At 41.1% G+C, this 18,574-nt stretch overlaps 1 protein-coding gene across 1 annotated transcript in view; it reads left to right on the top strand.

The window, feature by feature from the left end:
* The first annotated feature begins 11,934 nt into the window (after window positions 1-11,934).
* Window positions 11,935-18,574, top strand: part of ASIC2 (acid sensing ion channel subunit 2) — a 655,219-nt gene continuing 648,579 nt past the window's right edge. The window contains exon 1 of the mRNA XM_089674637.1: window positions 11,935-13,155. Within this exon, the coding sequence (XP_089530763.1) occupies window positions 12,592-13,155 (564 nt within the window). The 5' untranslated portion in view covers window positions 11,935-12,591. The remainder of the gene's footprint in view (window positions 13,156-18,574) is intronic.

Genomic DNA, 18,574 nt, shown 5'->3' with positions numbered 1-18,574 from the left:
GGGTTAAGCTGGAATTCCACTTTAAACTATATTTACCATATATTTACCTTTATAGAACCCCTGAAATATTGGCAGTCAGAATGGTAGCACCAAAAATGGTTGATCTGTTTTTGGGTATGTTCAACAATAAAATAGCATTGTACCTGCAGCAGTCTAAGTCAGTGGTTAACCTGGAAGATTATCATTGCTGGATCTTGGAGGGATGAGAACAACACCATGGATAAGGTGAGCATTGCTGCCTATAATAATTGGTGTATTTTGTTGTCAATAGAGGCAGTTATAAAATAAGGGGATGCAAATAGCAAATGTTTTTGCATTTTATAACATGCTTTGTTATTTATTTAAAGGTGTTAAGTTGCTGTTTGGATTTTTTTTATGGTATACAATATCTCAAATAATAAAATACTGGTAATTTACTCGAAAGCATTACACATAACTCTCCACACACAGAACCCGCTAGATCCTAAATATTAACTTTTCAAACTCCATTAAAATAAAAAAAAAAAAAATAGCATGAATATAAAAATAAAACAGATGTACAAGATGGAGGAGATACTTTCCCAAAAACTGTCCCTTGGGAGGGCTATTCCAATTATATACATACTACCTAACTGGCAGAATTCTTACAAACCCCCCTCCTGTTTTACAATGTTACAAAGTAAAAAAAATGCCAGCACCACCCAAAAATATTAAGTACAGAACATAGTAAAAAAAAAAAAACACATCTAAAATCAACTTTTTTTGCTCAAACAAGGGCTTTTTTCAGGAAAATAGTGCCATAACTGAAAAAGTGAAAAAAAAAAACTGTGCTCATTTGAGTTTTGGGATGTGTTTTTTTTACTTTGTTCTGTGCTTAATATTTTTGGGTGGTGCTGTTTTTTTTAGGTTGTAAAATTGTAAACAGAAGGGGGGATTGTAAGAATTCTGCAAGTTAGGTATTATATACAATATATTATTATTATTACTATAATACAGAATTTATATAGCGCCAACAGTTTGCTCAGCACTTTACAAAATAAAGGGAGACAATACAGCAACAATACAGTTCAATACAAGAGGGTTAGGAGCAGGGGCGGACTGACAACTCACGGGGCCCCCCAGGCAATAGGGGTACATGGGGCCCCTGTGTCCTTGCCAAAACTCAAAAAAGCCTATGAAAAAGGTACCAGGGGCATCTCATGGGGCCCCCTACTGACCCTGGGCCCTCGGGCAGTGCCCAAGTTTCCAAATGGTCAGTCTGCCCCTGGTTAGGAGGGCCCTGCTCCTTATAGCTTACAATCTAAAAATTAGCCCCCCACAGGAGAGTTTTTGGGAAAGTTTGGGGCTCACGGAAGACATTACAAGAAATCCATCTTGTCCAAGGACACACCTGTTGGTTCATGATTTATTGTATTTATTCATGCTAAATGTTTTGGATTTTTAATGACATTTGAAAAAAAAATTTACATTTTTAGGAGCTAGTGGGTTCAATATGTCGATAATTATGTGCACAGCTCTCTTGTAAATGATCAGATTTGATTCCAACATACATGCTCAATCTTTTTTAATATTCTCAAGATGTTCAGACAAAATGTATTTATTTTGTTTAAATAATAAAATACACCAAAAATAAGCAGACAGATGGAAAGAACATATAATTATTTTCAATTATTTTATTTATTTGTATTATTTTATGTATGTATAAATGTTTATATTTGTAATTTTTATAACATTTATGAATGCATTTGTGATTGTAAACAAATTCATTTAATAGTACTGAGCTATGAAGCTCAGCCCTATGAAGTACATTAGCAAGTCATGTGGAGAGTACAATGCCAGCACTCATATGAAAGGCTTTGTTTACCTTCAAACTTATTCCTACATTATGAATTGGTCTGAAGATAAAAAAAAAAAACATTCAGACCAGCATGCTCTGGAGGAAATTGCTGTATGTGTCAGTGGAGTGTTCTGACTGTGGGGAACTTGGTGGGTGAGGAGCATTTTGATTTCAGGGACATGGCCAGAAGAGAAGCATTCTGACTGCATTTGGTGGTTGAGATAAAAGGGTTGGAGGAGGAGGAAATTTCCAAGAGAACAGCAATTTGATGGCGGGAGATAGATGTGGATGGTGGAGTATGTAAACTACATACTGTTTGTTTCTAGGGTTGGTTTAGGAGGTTTGGAGCACACAAACTGAGCAGTAGTGGGCCTCGTTTTGGGCACTTGTATTCTAGATTCTCTAAAAACAAATATTTGATTTTCGTAAGAAGAGTGTGTGATTATTTCTTTAATACTTTAGAGTAGTCTTTCTTGTGCTGCACTAATCCTGAACATTTTTTATCAGAGCTGGCAAGTCTCCACAGTACTTAGGCGATGCTTTGCTTAATGTCTTTATTATCAGTTGTTTAACAATAAAAAACATCCATAAAAGTTGAAAGATTTACAGCAACTGGCTTAGTATATTGCATGTGAGGAGGATAAAATAAATGCTAGGTGAATCTTCATCTTGCTGCTTGTCTGAAGAGAGAATGAGTATTAATTCACTCGTGCCTAATTGCCCATCACGACTTTTTATGTGCCTTTGGAAGCCTTCAATGTACAATTGCCTTATAAAACAAAAACATACATCTCCAGACCAGGATGTTTTCTGTCTTATGCCCTTCATGTTTAGATCTTAAAATGTAAGGGATAGGATTTAAGGTCACATTCGCATCTGGGCATAGCAGAAATGAAAACCTGCCAAAATGTACAATGTGCCTGCAGTGGCATTATTTTAATATTTATTTTAATAATATTATTAAAGGGACCCAAAACTTGGGTAGCAGTCGCATGTTTTCCATGTTAAAAAAATGCAAATCATGCGTGGCTCAGTGCTAAAATTTGGTACATGAACTTCTTTAGCACATGTTTGAAGCGGAGGGAGGCCCCTTCAAATAAATGGTGCTGCACCCAAAATGCTCTTTACCAACGTGCAAAGAAACACAGTAAAACAGTAAAAACACGATGCGGGAGCATTGCTCAGGGCCTAAGCGATAGAATAAGTAGTGGTTTAACATTTATTTGAACAAATCCTACAGGTTAATCAAAATACTAAGCATTGTAATCAGGAATTTGTCAAAGGGAGAAATACGGAAGTAAATACAGTAGGTGTATAGAATTCTGCTCAGAGGACCTATTTTTGCTTGGTTACAAATAGGTTTACATGAGTGAAATTCGAATTCCAATCCATGTATGGGCAAGCTGGTTGTATAGAAGTCGATCTACAACCATCCTGTCAGGTTTTTTCCCAATCAATCAGTGCCACCAGCTATAGCCAGCAGCACTGATCAGTGTATTCTTATGCATGCCATAGATGGGTCGAAAATCAGCTGATTTTTTGTCCGAAAAAAAAATCGGCCGATTTTTGCACTGTTAATGGGTTAATTGGTCGGCCGTTTTTCTGGGTTTTGGATCATTTTTTTGATCGGTAAAGTTGGAAAAAAATCGGGCGATTTTACCGATCGGACGATTTTCGCGGCAATGATGGGCAAATCGGCCAATCTTTTTACCGATAAAAAATCTGAGGAGAAGGAGAAGAAGAAGAATTCCAGTCCGCTATTATATTGGACATGAAAAAGTGTTGCGGTTGCAACAATGTATCTATTTGTATCTGAATAAAACCATCTGTATCCGAAATGGATACAAATAGATACAATGTTGTAACCGCTATAATGTCAAATATCATAGCGGAGCTCTCTGCAGGGCACAGAAGTAATTAAATGGCGGCCGTAGACGGGCCTAAAATTGGACGATTTTTTTACCGTTGGTGGTAACGTCGGCCTATTATACGACCGATTTTTCATTTTTTTGTTAAAAAAAAGTCCGGTTTTTGATCCATCTATGGCCTGCATTATTGTGGGAAAGTCTCCTCACTGTCAGAATACAATAACTCAGCGGGAAGGAATTTCCCATCCACATCAAGTGTGTGGATGGGGTAATCGGGTATTTTTTTTTTTAACCCATTGGTTGAGTGAAGGAAAAAGACTAATGTATGGACTGCCTTACTTTCTGTCTTTATCCTGGTGACCACTGTCCCTAGGACTGAGAGGGAGAGAAAATCCAAAACTTTGAATTGTCACCAAAACAACGATAGAAGAAAAATCTTCAAATGCTAATACCCGTTACTGTGGCAGCCGGCTATGAGGGCTTTTTCCTCTTTGTAAGTCCTCATGCATGCGGGACATTTTTACACCGGCTGTTTTTGGCTTTTGGCATTTTTTTTCTACAGTCAGTAAACTCAGCTTGTTATCCTATGTGTCCATACACATGTAGGCTTTAATCAGCGTTTTTTGGCAGGGGCGTGTTTTTGGCTGGAAAAAACCCAGAACTAGTGGGTTTTTAGAAGAATTGTTTAGCTGTAAAAATTCTCTAATGCTGGTGAACGCGGCAAAATGCGGTAAAACGTGGCAAACTGGCATTTTGGGGCATTTTTTGGAGCCAAAATGCTGGTAGCATCTTATGGCACTTATTTTTGCAAATTAAAAGAAATTTAGCCGTTTCATGTTTTGTTGATTTAATATTTCCTGTTTTTAAAATGATTTATTTATTTATTCGGGGGGGGGGTGCGAAGTAGCTTTTAAATTTATCTCAGAGATGTAACTGCTTTGTTGGCCAAATCAGCGTGGTGCTAATAAGATGCTTGTTAATGAATGGTTAACGCTTTAATTGGCAAAATAATAAAATTGCATGTGTAACCTCTAACCTTGACGGAAATTTGTAATGAAGACGTGAAGATACTTCCATTGTTGACCTGCTAAAGATTTTAAATGTTTGGCTGTCATGCATTTCAGATTGCTTTCTGAGCAAGTACGCAGGAGGCCTGACTTCAGTCTGACTTTGCTTGCTACGTGCTTGTTCCAGGTCACTGTCTCCAGGGCACTGTCTCAGAAAGTATTGATGCCAGAAGCAGCCAGCAATAGCAGCTCCCCTACTCTACTCTAGATCATTCCAGCAGGAGCCGTGCCTTGCCTTTGCCCACCTTCATTATTAACAGCTTTTGAACAGTGAGGAGGAAGATAAGCCATACACACATCTTCACCTTTTTTATTCTTACATGAATGTTAGAGTCCTGGGGAGGCCTTAAATGTAAGCTGTTTTCCCTACAGAAAGGATTGTTTTACAGGAATTGCTCTGGGGTTTTATTACATGGTCATTTTAGATGCAAATGGCGATAATTCTTTCAGCTAAATAACAATTACTGTGAAAGTGCTGACATCCATTATATCCACTGTTGGAAAAAAAATAAATGATTGCCCTAGGTAACTGGAATAGTTTGAAGCTATAGACATATTATTTGCTCAGCCAGATTGTGACAACATACCAGCATTAGAGTCCAAGTCAGTTTTGCTGCCTTCGCCAAAATTCTGCAAACTCGCCAGAAAACTTGTTTGAAAAATGAAAGCTGAACTCCAGGAAAGCAGCTAAATACACAGATAAAATGCATATATTGACATTGCTGTACCTGCCAAAGAATTGCAATTCTGTGCAGCTAGTTGTGTGATCTAGCAACTCCTGCCAGACCTCGTAGCCAGATTCCTGACTGCCATTGTAATAGAAGTACATCTTGGTTGAGAACTTGGCAAAGAATTTATTGGAGGAAACAGTAGCAATTGGTTGGGGACATCAGTCGCTGCTGATCAACTTTTCCCAGTGGAGTCTCAGCCTTTGTAATGTCATCCAAGCTTGAACATAAAGCTCTTCCCCTGTATGTCTGCAAACAGCAAGATCAGGCAACCTGTCACTGATGTCTGTAGGTACTCTAAAGCTGAAATGCAGGCTATAAACATAAACAAAGAATCTGCTTAATCCAGTTATATATTAAAGTGGTTGTAAAGGCTCAAGGTTTTTTACCTTCATGCATTCTATGCATTATGGTTAAAAACCTTCTCTGTTCAGCATCCTCCTCACCCCCCCCCCCAATACTCACCTAAGCCCCCTCTCAATCCAACAATGTTCACTGGAGTCTCGGCTATCCTAGGACTCCCTCTCCTCATTGGCTGAGACAGAAGCAGGAGCCATTGGCTCCCACTGCTGTCAATCACCGCCAGTGAGCCATTAAGAAGAGAGAGGAGGCGGGGAGAGCCGCAGCTCTGTGCTGATTGCTGTGGAGGCATCCGACAGGCGGGAGGGGCCAGGAGAGCCTGCAGGGGACCTGAGAAGAGGAGGATCCAGGCTGCTCTGTGCAAAACCATTACACACAGCAGGAAAGTATAGACATGTTTGTTATTAAAAAAAAAAAAAGAAAAAAGTTTACACAGGTTTTTATTATGTAGCATTACAATCTTGGGAACTATGCAGGTCAGCTGCCAGTGTCCTAACACACGAAGAAATCATAGGTTGATGAGGTAGACATTGGGTGCCCGAGGATGTCCTTGTCTGTCCTTGCCCTGTTTCTCTCTGTCAGCACTGGCATTACATTAGCTGAATGTGGGAGAGAAACTGAGGGAGAAGAGGAATGCTGGAATACTAGTCAATAGCGGTGTGAAAAGGTGTATTTGCTTTGCAAGAATAAATCACTTCTAATATTGGGCATCCTATTTGTGTAGGTGCTGCTGCGTTTTGTAAAACTATTAGATTCGTTTTTTACAATTTAGATTAGAGTTCCTCGAGAGTTTGCAGAATTTTAAAGGGTGCCTTGGCTGAAAAAAGGTTGAGAAAATCTGCAATAGACAACAAGGGCATTGGCATTAACGGACTTGTGTCAGCACAATCTGTAAGTCCCTCTGCCTTGGTGGCAGATGGGACTTGGAGTTTTCTCATTTACAGATCCCTGTGAATGGATGACATGGCTGCAAGAGACAAAGCCATATACAACCAGGGGCGGACTGACAACTTGTGGGGCCCCCGGGCAATTGGGGAGCGTGGGTGTCCTTGCCCAAACTCAAAAAAGCCTATGAAAAAGGTACCAGGGGCATCTCATGGGGCCCCCTACTGACCCCAGGCCCTCGGCAGTGCCCGAGTTTCCAAATGGTCAGTCCGCCCCTGTATACAACCACAATAAAATACAAAAAAATTAGATGTTTGAGGGAGAGGAACCCCACAAGTCAGGTAACTTGGGGGGGGGGGGGAGTGTAGTAGGAGGATGGGGGGTTCAGGAATGCAACAACTGAATATGCCTTCTATTCCTGTTTGGTTTGAGACTTCTTTATATAACATTACAGTGGGTCCCTTCCCTCACTTATAGCAATAAAATGCCTATGACCTCCACTGGCTTCTTTCTGTCAATATAAACAACAGTGGGACTGTGGTTGAGCTGAAGGCACTGGGAGCATTACCCATGTTTGCCGAAATACTTAAAGATCCTGTGTTTTACATAATTATAAATTACCAAAACGCCAAACTCTTTGAAGCTGACGTACCCTTTGAACCCAGCAGTCCTGTGCCTGGAGCACTTAGAGCAGTGCTTAAGAAATGTTGGTGGGAGAAGGGCATTCACATTTTCCTGGAAACCCCAAAGATGTATACAGCCTGACAAGATGATTGCAAGGTTTGTTCAAACATTTATAGAGCATTCAACATGTCAGGTCTTTTATTAATTGGGAAAAAAGATCTTCCATTTACTGCCTTATTTTTATGGAAAAATGAAAAGGTTAGCATTTAAAATAAGTTATTATCAGGTCATTGGCTGCAGTCGCAAGTGTTCTTCATTTGCAAAGTCTGGCCAAAGTCCCAATGTAGAAAAAAAATAATAGTATGGAACAGTCTTGTTTCAATGCCATAAAACTAAGTCACAGCCTACTGCAGATTTGTATTTTGTTAGGGAGCCACTAAACTTGGCTCACATAAAGAAAATTTGGAGAAAGGAATAGTTAAAACCCCAATATTTTTTTGCTTGCTATTTATGTCACATTTGGGAGATTTTACTTCACTGGACAATTTCCCCTCTATTCCCATTCTGGTGAAAACAGGCAAAGCTCTGGAATTGCCATCAGTGGCCACCATGGCAAGTACAGAGGACTAAGCTCCCTAGCAATTAAACCTAATAAGGGTTTCAACCCTTTCCCACGCATTCCAAAACTAAGAAAATGTTTTGGCTTTAGCCGTAATTTGTATGCTTTTATACCTTTTAAGATTCTTTGGGGGAGGAGCATCGGGATATAGCAAAGTGCATATGGCTTCCTTAACAGTTTAGTCTTGTGGATGCTAGTATCCTTATTGTGTGAATGACCAATATTCAAAGTCACATGTTCTGTGGTTCTGGGCAACTCGCCCCTTGAAGGAGGGTTGTGTATGCTGCAGTCCCTGTTTCTGCTGTAGATAAGCGTAGGTAAAAATGTACATTTTGAACTCTTGCATTTCATTAGTATGGACAAGTGTCTAAGACACAGTGATGAGTAGCACAGCCAGTGCTTTGGGTAGATCCAGGACAGGCAGTAAGGAGCTGATATATAAATCAGCACTTTTTCTAGTATCTTCTTTTCCATTCTGTACTAAATGTGCCTCTAGTTACGTTATTTTATAGAGAATGAATATCTATTGTGGACATATTTTCTTTATTTATTTTGGTAAAAAATTATCAAAAAATATGTTGTGTATGTATTTAAGAATAATTTTAATATATATGTAAAAATTATATTAATATTTTGTGATCTCCTTTAGAGCTAGCAGGTGGAGCTTTAGGATTCCTGTCACATGTTGTCCTGGGTGAACTTTTTGGGCCAGTGGGCATTTTTGGATTTTGTAATGGGCCTAATTTATTAATTAATACACCTCTTTGGAAACTTGAGGTTACTATTATTGTACTTGAAAACAACAACTGGGTTGATTTACTAAAGACAAATATACTGTGCACTTTGCAAGTGGTGCAGTTGCACTAATTCTTCACAGAGTTTAGGGAATGTGCTGAAGCTCTGCTGATTTCCATCATACAATCATCTGTAAGCAAAAATGCTGTTTTTTTTTCCTTGCACCTAATTGGATATTATTTACAAAGTGACACTTTACCACATTCACTAAGTCCTGGGGAAATTGAGTGCAGCTGCACTTGTAAAGTACAAGAGAAATATTTGGCGCACTAAGAAAAAAAAAAGCAGATGTATACTGTGATGGCTAGTATGTTAACAAGTAAAATCCTTAAAGTCCAAAGGTGGTTAAGGGATATTCCAGCAATGCTTGACTCAGTGGCAGCCAATTCAAAAAGAGCTAGAAGAGACTCTGTGTGAACCATAAAAGAGAGAGAAGCAGCGCCATCTAAGTGCAGCAAATATGCATGCGGAAACATGCATGCATCAGATGGCCTGGTGAAGGAGCATGCATGTTCCAAACACGTGCCACGCCTACTGCTGCTGTACCTGGAGCTCCCACCTGCCCTGAGGATCCACACCAACCAGGAAGTACTGGGAACCACCAGCACAGCCAAGGACAGTGCTTTGGGGACTTGCCTGCAGCAGGACCGGCAAGGAATTGTACAGCAGTTGACACCAGTTTGACAAGTGCTCATTTGACTACTACTATTGTGAGTGGCCAATTTTGTGGAGATAAATTATTTGCTTATATTGCTGCACTTAGATGGCGCTGCTTCTCTCTCCTTTTTGGTGCACTTGTAAAGTGCACAGTCTATTTGCCTTTAGTAAGTCAACCCCAATTATTTTGTTTCAGTTGTACTTTTAAAGAAAATGTTCCCTGTGTCTGTCATTGATGCTTCTAAATACTTGGCTATCATGCTGACCCTACTTTTTTCAGAACAAGAGGAGTATGTCCCTATTCAGGTAAGAACTTTTGCTGACTTCAGATTTCTCTGTGTAAAATGATCAGTATGGTTACTTATTCTTAACTCATTCTGGTCCAGTCATGTGATCCTGCAGCTTCCCTGTCTCATTGAGCAGCTGCTGCAGAGATGAGGAGGTAGCACCAACAACAGTTGGACCATGGGAACCTTTGGGGGACATCATAGCTCACAGAATTCCAAGTCATTGTCAAGCGCTCCCTTGCACAGGAGAGCCAGAGCTACAGGATCATATGACCGGACCGGAATGGGTTAAAAAGTTTAAAGTACACAGATCTTTTTTATACAGGGTATGCAGGATAGATAGCGTTAGGGGGAAGGGAATGTCTCTAAAAATAGTTAAGCTTTTCTTCCAATTTAAACTGATTCTAAAGGTTAGTTTATTTTTGTAAAATAACAAACATGTCTATACTTAACTGCTGTGTGCACTGGTTTTGCACAGAGCAGCCTGGATCCTCCTCTTCTCGGGTCCCCTGCAGGCTCTCCTTGCCCCTCCCTCCTTTTGGGTGCCCCCACAGCAAGCAGCTTGCTATGGGGGCATTCGCTGCTCCGTGTGTCCATTCACACACAGAGCTGTGGCTTGGACCCGCCCCTCTCTCTCCTCTTTGGCTGACTGGCTGTGATTGACAGCAATGGGAGCCAATGGCTCTGGCTTGGTGTCTCAGCCAAAGAGGATGCAGGGACCCAGGACAGCCGAGGCTGTCGTGCACATCGCTGGATCTTGACGAGGCTCAGGTAAGTATTGATGGGGCTGGGGGCACTGCTGCACACAGAAGGTTTTTTACCTTCATGTATAAAATGCATAAATACCTTAAGCCTTTACAACCGCTTTAAAGGTTAGGGTCAGGCTTAAGTCAATGTAACAAATGGGAAATTAGCAACTTCAGATGGAGGCCAGCATTGGCAGCCTACATATTTCTCTCAGGACTGGGTTATTGGAACTATGTATGGACAAATTTGCCCAATGCTTACAGTATACTGCTGTAATAAAATTTAAGGTACCCTTTGAAAACAACATTTTGATGAAGAGAGAAGAAAGAATGTACAAGCAGATATAACCTTATATGTACTGAGTCTTTAAAATTTGCCGGCATTAGCGTTGGTTTACTTTAGTTGTACCTGTTCAACTCTAAAAACTACCGCTGTCATCCAGATTTTCTCAAGCTGTGGACACTACATTGTATTTTACTCAGCAAACACAGACTAATGTAACCAGCCCTTGTATTTTGTAGAGTGCTGCTGAGTTTGCCAGTGTTACATAAATGAATAAGTAACATGTGACCTTGGGCCTCACCACAATAGCTTAACATTATGTGCATTGAAGCTGAATCCAGTGGCAACACTAATGTCTTTAGATATCTATATAACATATTGCAATGGGTGCTGTTTTAAATCAAAGTAGCTGGACGTACTTTTACTGTTATTTTCTTTTGTGTTGGCTTCTCCAGTTGCCTGAATAATTTCCTACAAGTGAAAAGATCCATATCTGGCCCGTGAATCTGTATGCAGAACATTTGTATCAGGCACCCTCTGGTGTTTTATCTTCAGAGATAATGGTTCTCTTCAAGATGTATCGGATTAAGGAGAGAGACATCTAATCTGGTTTTTGGATCCCAGTGAGACTACTCCTGTCAATTTGTGCTCGGTGTATTGGAGCTGCCTGGACTGACAGCAGACTATGTACTCGTCTGCGCTGCCCATGTTCCTGCTTTCTGAGATATTGTAAGGCATAATTAATCTCCGGAGTTATTTTCACTTTAGCAGCTCTTCAACTGCCTACCACTGTCTGTCTGTCCCAGATAGTCCCGTCATTCTGCAGCACAGCTGAAGAGGAGAAATGAATGTGTGAGCCAGTAGGGACAGCATGTGCCTTATATGACTGCCATTAGATCAATTTTTTCACAAAACAAAGTCTGTAACCTTCTTTATTTGATTTCAGATCAATCAGCACTGCTGTTATTTCCTCTCCCTCTGATGGATTGCTATTCCATGTACTCACCACACTTTTAAGTGGTATAAAAAATTGGTATTGCTTGTCCCTAGCTGCCTGACTTTCTAAAGGGATTTGCGGCTGCAGTTTATTGCTACCCTAGAGGCATCTAAAGCATCCTCCTCTCCCTCCACCCTCCTTAGTCTTTATATACTGAGGACTTCCACTGATGTGTTGTGGATATTCAGACAAATATATTCACTGACTGTGATGCTACTTCCAGCTCCCCCCACCCCTTCCCTCATCACCTCTGCTGCTCTTGCAACGAGGACTGAATCTGGCACCGTCTGGGTTTAGAGGCAGAGGGAAGGTGGGTGGGTGAGGATCTGAGAAAGACAGAGATTAATTCCAGCGACTGGTCATCAAGGAAAGCATCCCCTCGGTGAAATTTGGCTCCTGGGATTACAGACCCTGGCTGCAGCACCAGTTAACGCATACAGCTGAACACTGGTTTGCAACCCTTTTATTCATCAGGCTGCTTGGTTTGTTTAATCACATTTCTTCTCTGTCTGCGTGTGAGAACGAGGTGGAGATGGAGCAAGAGGCAGCAGGGATGAATTCTGTTTCCATTGGCCGGTGTCTGTCTTTCTCTCCACCCACAGCAGTTCCACCTCACCTTGGTGTCTCCCCACGCACATCCAACCCTCTTAATCGCAATGAAGAAATCTACAGCCAGAGTTTCTATGGATTTTATTTATAAACATTTACCCCCAACAGGCGATCGTTGAGTTGACAGCAGGCTTTGTTGGTTGGGAGGGAGGAGAGCACTGTGAATCTGCTTCTTCCACTCTCATATTTCATGTAGAGAGGTTTAAAAAAAAATCTGGAGGTAACAAGGCTGTACCTCCCAAGTGGAAAAATGGATCTGAAGGAGAGCCCTAGTGAGGACAGTCTGGGGAGCCTTCATCCCTCTAGCATTCAGATCTTTGCCAACACATCCACACTCCATGGGATACGGCATATATTTGTGTACGGCCCACTAACGCTCCGGCGCTTCCTGTGGACAGTGGCCTTTGTGTGCTCCCTGGGCCTTCTCCTTCTGGAGAGTTCAGAGCGAGTGGCCTTTTACTTCTCCTACCAGCATGTCACCAAAGTGGACCAAGTGGTTGCCGAGAGCCTGGTCTTTCCTGCTGTCACCATTTGTAACCTCAACTCATTCCGCTTTTCCAAAATCACCACCAATGATTTATACCATGCAGGGGAACTGCTGGAGCTCCTTGATGTTAATGGTCACATCCTAGAGCCGCACTTGGCAGACCCAGATGTATTGGCTATTCTTGAAGAAAAGACCAAGTTCAAGCAGTTTAAACCCAAAACCTTCTGTATGGGGGAGTTTATGGAGCGAACGGGTCATGACCTTAAAGACATGATGCTTTATTGCAAGTTTAGAGGTCATGAGTGCAGCCACAGAGACTTCCAAACTGTGAGTACTTGGCTTTTTTGACACTCAGAATCTGCTTAGCAATTAAAACTGGATGGACCTACAGGTGCAGTTAGGTTTGTACATGAGTTGCATGAAGAGGTGTTCTTGTATTACATTATTTGGAAGTATATGCAAAGTTTGATAAAGTTTTGACTTAATCAAGTTAAATAGGTTAGGCATTCTTGAGCTTCTATGATGATGTGGGTTTTTAGGTTACTCCAAACTCTTCTTACAGTTCATTGCAACTTTAGTTGTTAGGCTTTAATACGGCTGACAGTTGAGTGACTGTTGAAGGTTCCCTTACTATTTTAAATGGCATGTGGCCATGAGGCCTAACAAATCTGTGTCTGACTCAGCCCAGAAAGTTGTCCTTGTACACATTGTGGTTTGTCTGCAGCGTGATCATAGAGCCAGTGTGTTTTTACGAAAACAGTTCTGTGGCTCATCTGGAGAATCAGAGCTGTATCTGACTAGGCCAAGGTCAACAGGTATGGGGGTTAATTCTAATCCTTAATTGTACTGTACCAAGCAATTACCAGTTTTGATCCTCTTTGAATTTGTTGTATTAGTGTTGTGGAATTTATTGGAGCTTAGAAATATGAGTTGTTTTTGATGTTTATCTTATGCAGTTCTGCAGCCATTTGTTGTAGCATCTCCTCATGAAAACCAAGGGCTTTGGAGTATCTGAATATGTACATAGCTGGGCACTACTGGGATTTCACCCTGAAAACCAAGACTTTTAGGTACATGGTTTATACCCTAGATGTTATGGTCACCTGGGATTTTTTTCAGGGTTGCACGCGGACAGTTTTTAAGCTATAGCTTAAAGCTTTTGTCTGTAAGCCAATTGGTTTACTATGTGCAGTGAATATTTAGTAAGAATTGGCATGTGAGCTACAGAGCATCTTTGGCAACCAATAAAATGAGCTCGCCAAGATGGTCATGAAAACCTATGATTGTGTTATTTTGTTTTCTCAACTTGTACCTTATTTGCAGCCAGGACAGCAGTATATTTCATGTTATAGCCACTTTGAGTTAGCATTGCTAATACCCCCAACTCTGTCATCATACTGAAAAACAATCTCATCCTCTATAAATGTCCCAGATATTGGTGTAACTTACACTTGCTATTACATTTACAATCTGGTTAAAGAAATCTCTTGCAGCTCTGACTACAGTCCATACCACTTTGCTCAGAGTCTTTCCTGTATCAGCTGCAGAAGCACACGCAGGGTGGTAGCAATATACAGAGTTAACATGTGACTGAGAGCCAGGGGCTGCAAAAAGGCTCCTGGAAAACCTTAATTCTTTCTGAAATATCTTTTCGATGCTCAGCGCTAGCAGTGGTCATGTAGGGAGCAATGTGTATTGAGTAAAAAACATATCCAATAAAAAAGCTACACCTGAGTGAATTTTTCCTTCTTGTATTGCCTGTGAAGCTCTATCCACCGAATGTTACCAGATGATTTTATGAGGTGTCCTGTCTATTGACTACATTATGCAGTTCATTGGTTTTCAGGATGTACTCTCTGGCAGGGCAAAGCATAGAGTCACTTTTCGAGGATGGAATGTTAAGCTGAAGTATTACATTTAAAGCACCTGAATTATCAGAATGTCTGCTTGTAAAGTAATCTGTAGTCAAGCCAAGCAAATTTAGGTAAATTATAAAACTAGTAAACCAATAATACCATCTAGGAAATACTATGAACATTTTGAATTTTAGAAAGCTAGACAGTATTTCCTGGTGAGACTGCAGGCTCTCATTGCATGATTCTTATCTGGGCATCCTTCCTTTCATGCTTCATTGGTGTGAGGCTGCCGTGGGTTCAGCTGGTAGAACGTAGCCTAGAACCAGGGAACACTCTGGTCTGTATTTTTTCAGGTTCAGTTTCAGGACCTTTCAAAGTAAAGATACCATAAAGTACAGCCGAGAAGCCAGCTGCAATGGATAAGTTCCAAGATGAAAATTAGAGACACTCAACAAGTAGACTGTGTCTCTTAAGTCAGTATAAATGCAGCATTTTTATTCTTGATTGCAGTGTGCCTTTGAAGTGTATGTAAAGCCCAAACTTTATTACTTTTGTTATGGATCTGGGAAAAATTAAACCTTTTGCCAAGTTTATGTTGCTGTTTATGCCCCTTCTATTTGCCCTGGTGACCATTGTCACCAAAACAGAAGGTGAAGGTCAATCCAAAATTTTGGAATTGTCAGGAGAATAAGAGGTGAGAAAAAAAAATCATTCAGTGAGCTTATCTGTTCTGGTTGCAATTGCCAAATATGTTAAATACCTTTAAGTCTCGTGCACTCTGGGCTTTTTACAGCTGCTTCTAGAAGCATCTGCCATTTTTTTTTCCTGCCTCTAAACTCCCCTGCAGGTTAGCCTATGTGTCCATGCACACATAAACTTTTAGAGGCATTTAGTCGCAGAAGAGTTTAGAGGCCAGAAAAAAAAACACTGCCAGTAGCAGCAGTGCACTTCGAGCTTGAGTGTTAATTCATTTCAATGGCCTAAATAGGTTACACACCTTTTTGCAAAAACACTTCTGTCAGGAGGAAATTAGTTATGCATACTAGACAGGAAGTGAGGAGAAATCTCCCCAGTGGGATACAAACATCAAAATATAACCTGACGTGGTTTTTACCAGTTTCCTTCCCTATTTTGTTTCCTTATATGTACTTGATGTATAACTAAAGCCAAAAACGTTTTAAATTTTGGATTGAATAGAGAGAGATTAGAATACCTGTCAGGTTGCTGTCTATATCCCCGTTGGGGAGGTTCACTCTCTCTCTTTGTCCTGTTTACTGTTATGCTCAAAAGTGAAAAGGAAAGTAAAAGAGGATCCCAGAACAGTAATAGATGAAAAATCGTACAATGGGGACATTAGTTTTGGCAACAACGAGGGATCCACTTACTTTAGAAGGATTTTCTCTCACTTCCTGTTTTGGCTATAGGACAGGAAGTGAAATGAAATCTCCCCAAAGGAACACAGATTGCAAAACTAAAAAACAAAAAACCCATCAGGGATTATACACCCCCCTCCCCCCTTAATCTATCCACAAGGAAAATAAACATTTTGCCGTTCGTTCTATCATAATGTTTGTTAAGTTCTCCCATGTATAAAATTACCCAGAAGAACAGTACTTAACCAATTTGTTAACTTTCTAGCCTGTGGTAGAAATACCAAAGTGAGAACCTAATTAGATCCTTTAGGCCAATTGCCTTTAGGCAGTTAATTCCTTTAGGCAGAGTCATTCCATCCTCAGGCACTTTTTTATATTTCATGCAGCAGGTGATCAACTTTTGCTTGGCGAATGATTGAATGCAGATATTTTGAATATATACTGTACAACAAACTTTTTTTTTTGGATAGAGTATGAATTAGAGCCCGTGTTGGGTTTTGCCTCTATCCATTGCTCTGTTAGAGCTCTATTACCATCACCTACTCTCTAAGTTCCTGCTGCCCAGCACACAGCCCTCTGGCACTCTTTGTGAGGCCTGCCATGCCCTGGCCTGAGTTTGCCACCTGTTGGGCACCTTTGCTCTAGGGTCCTCACTGCTTTTTTAGTGTTCAGGCTCTGCTGTTGTCTACAATCACTCTGCCACAGTTTGCAGAATGGCAGCAGGTTGCCAAGTGCTAAAACACAGAGGGCACTGGAAGAACATTTGAGTTCTGCCTGACAGTACAAGTATAGACCTGGCCGGACAAAGGTAAAGAACCACAAAACACCCATGCAGAAGGGGAGGGGGCTCAGCAGTACTGTCAATGACCACCAGTGCAGGGAGGGGGGTTGTGTGGTTGACAGTGCTGCTTCTCATCACCAGTGAGGTGGGTGGGAGAAGTCTTAACAGCACTCCTACTGACCAGCATTTCAAGGGTAAGAAGGGGTGGGGTGTATGCGGGGGGGGGAGGGGTAAACAGTGCTGCCAAGAGGAGGTTAACAGCATTGCCATTGACTAGCAATGCAGAGGGGGGCTAACAGGACTGCCACTGAACAGCAATGTAATCCCCCACAGTTACTACCTTTTTGTACCACTAGCCCCTCCCTCCTAGATTTTAAGCTCCAAGGAGCAGGGCCCTCCTATCCTTCATGTATTGAACTGTATTGTTTCTGTATTGTCTCCCATTATATTGTAAAGCGCTGAGCAAACTATTGGCGCTATATAAATCCTGTACAATAATAATAATGTAATGGGTGGGGGTTTAACCAGCAGTGTGTATGGTGGCAGTGGGGGCTGTTATTGTGTCCACTAACAACAATGCTGGGAGTTATTATTGGGCCCAGTGACACATGCTGGAGATTATTATTGCAATCACTGACACCAATACTGAGGGTTAATAGTGCAGCCACTGACACCTACTATATGCTCGGAGTTTTTATTGCAGTCACTGACACCAATGCTGGAGGTTATTATTGTGAACACCAATGCAGGGAGTTATTATTGTGGCCACTGAAACTATTGCTGGGAGTTACTACTACTGCAGTTGGTAGAAACAATAGAGCTTCTTTTAATCTCAGTATCTCTTCAGCGTGTGTTACAGTACATTGCACAAAATTCAGAAATATTGACATTTTTGGTGCATTACAGTTTAATAATTATGCATGGGCTGCCAAACTCAACTCATAGCACCTCAGTGCATGAACACATGCTGCTGTTGTGTGGCCCCCTAGGAATGTCGGGGGCTACACTTGACACCCTCTTTAATTTTCAGGCTGACCACCACTGCTAGAAGTGGCAACTGTTTCAGCAGACAGGATGTGAGGGAAAATCTCCAACAGCAATGTAACAAAGAATGGAATACTGTAACCCCTAACACCCTTTCTTTATGTCTGTGTCTCTGCTGTAAATTTCCATCACTTTCTGTCTGGGGAAACCATTCTTACTGGATCAGGAAGTGAGAGGAATTTTTTTTTCAAAGCCCTGGAGAGTGGTAAAAATCTGACAGACCTGACAGTGTTATAATCTATTCAAGACTGAAGAAAAAATAAATTTTGGCTGGATTATAACTTTTAACAGTTTCACTGCTGCTGTTACTATTACGGTGTAAGCACTGGCATGTAAACAAACTCCCAGCCTCTATATCAGCAGCCAGATGTTTCTTTATCTTTTTTATTTCTGTGTGCCAGCTTTCCTGTAGTAGTGATTCAGGTGGCTGTAAATCTGCTCATTTCTACATGTACTGTAATGTGCCACCTTCTCTGTGTTCTAAGCTTACCTATCTCTCTTGGGTGCCTGGGGCCTCCATGGCTTGTCTGGAGGGAGAGTGGTAGGAGATCAGAGAACATCCATTCGTTGGTTTCCACTGGATAGTATGAACCCGGAAGCACTTTTGAGCTCATAGCTGTCAAAACCTGGCCACTCTAGCTGGGGAAGAAGCTGATCAAGCAGTTTGTACTAGATTGTGCAGAGGAGATATT

This window comes from Staurois parvus, unplaced genomic scaffold, assembly GCF_062004578.1.
Source record: "Staurois parvus isolate SC_StPar_1 unplaced genomic scaffold, SC_StPar_1.0 ptg000151l, whole genome shotgun sequence".
Taxonomy (NCBI): domain Eukaryota; kingdom Metazoa; phylum Chordata; class Amphibia; order Anura; family Ranidae; genus Staurois; species Staurois parvus.
The sequence above is the reverse complement of the archived record's forward strand: the minus strand, read 5'-3'. Positions and strand labels throughout refer to the sequence as shown.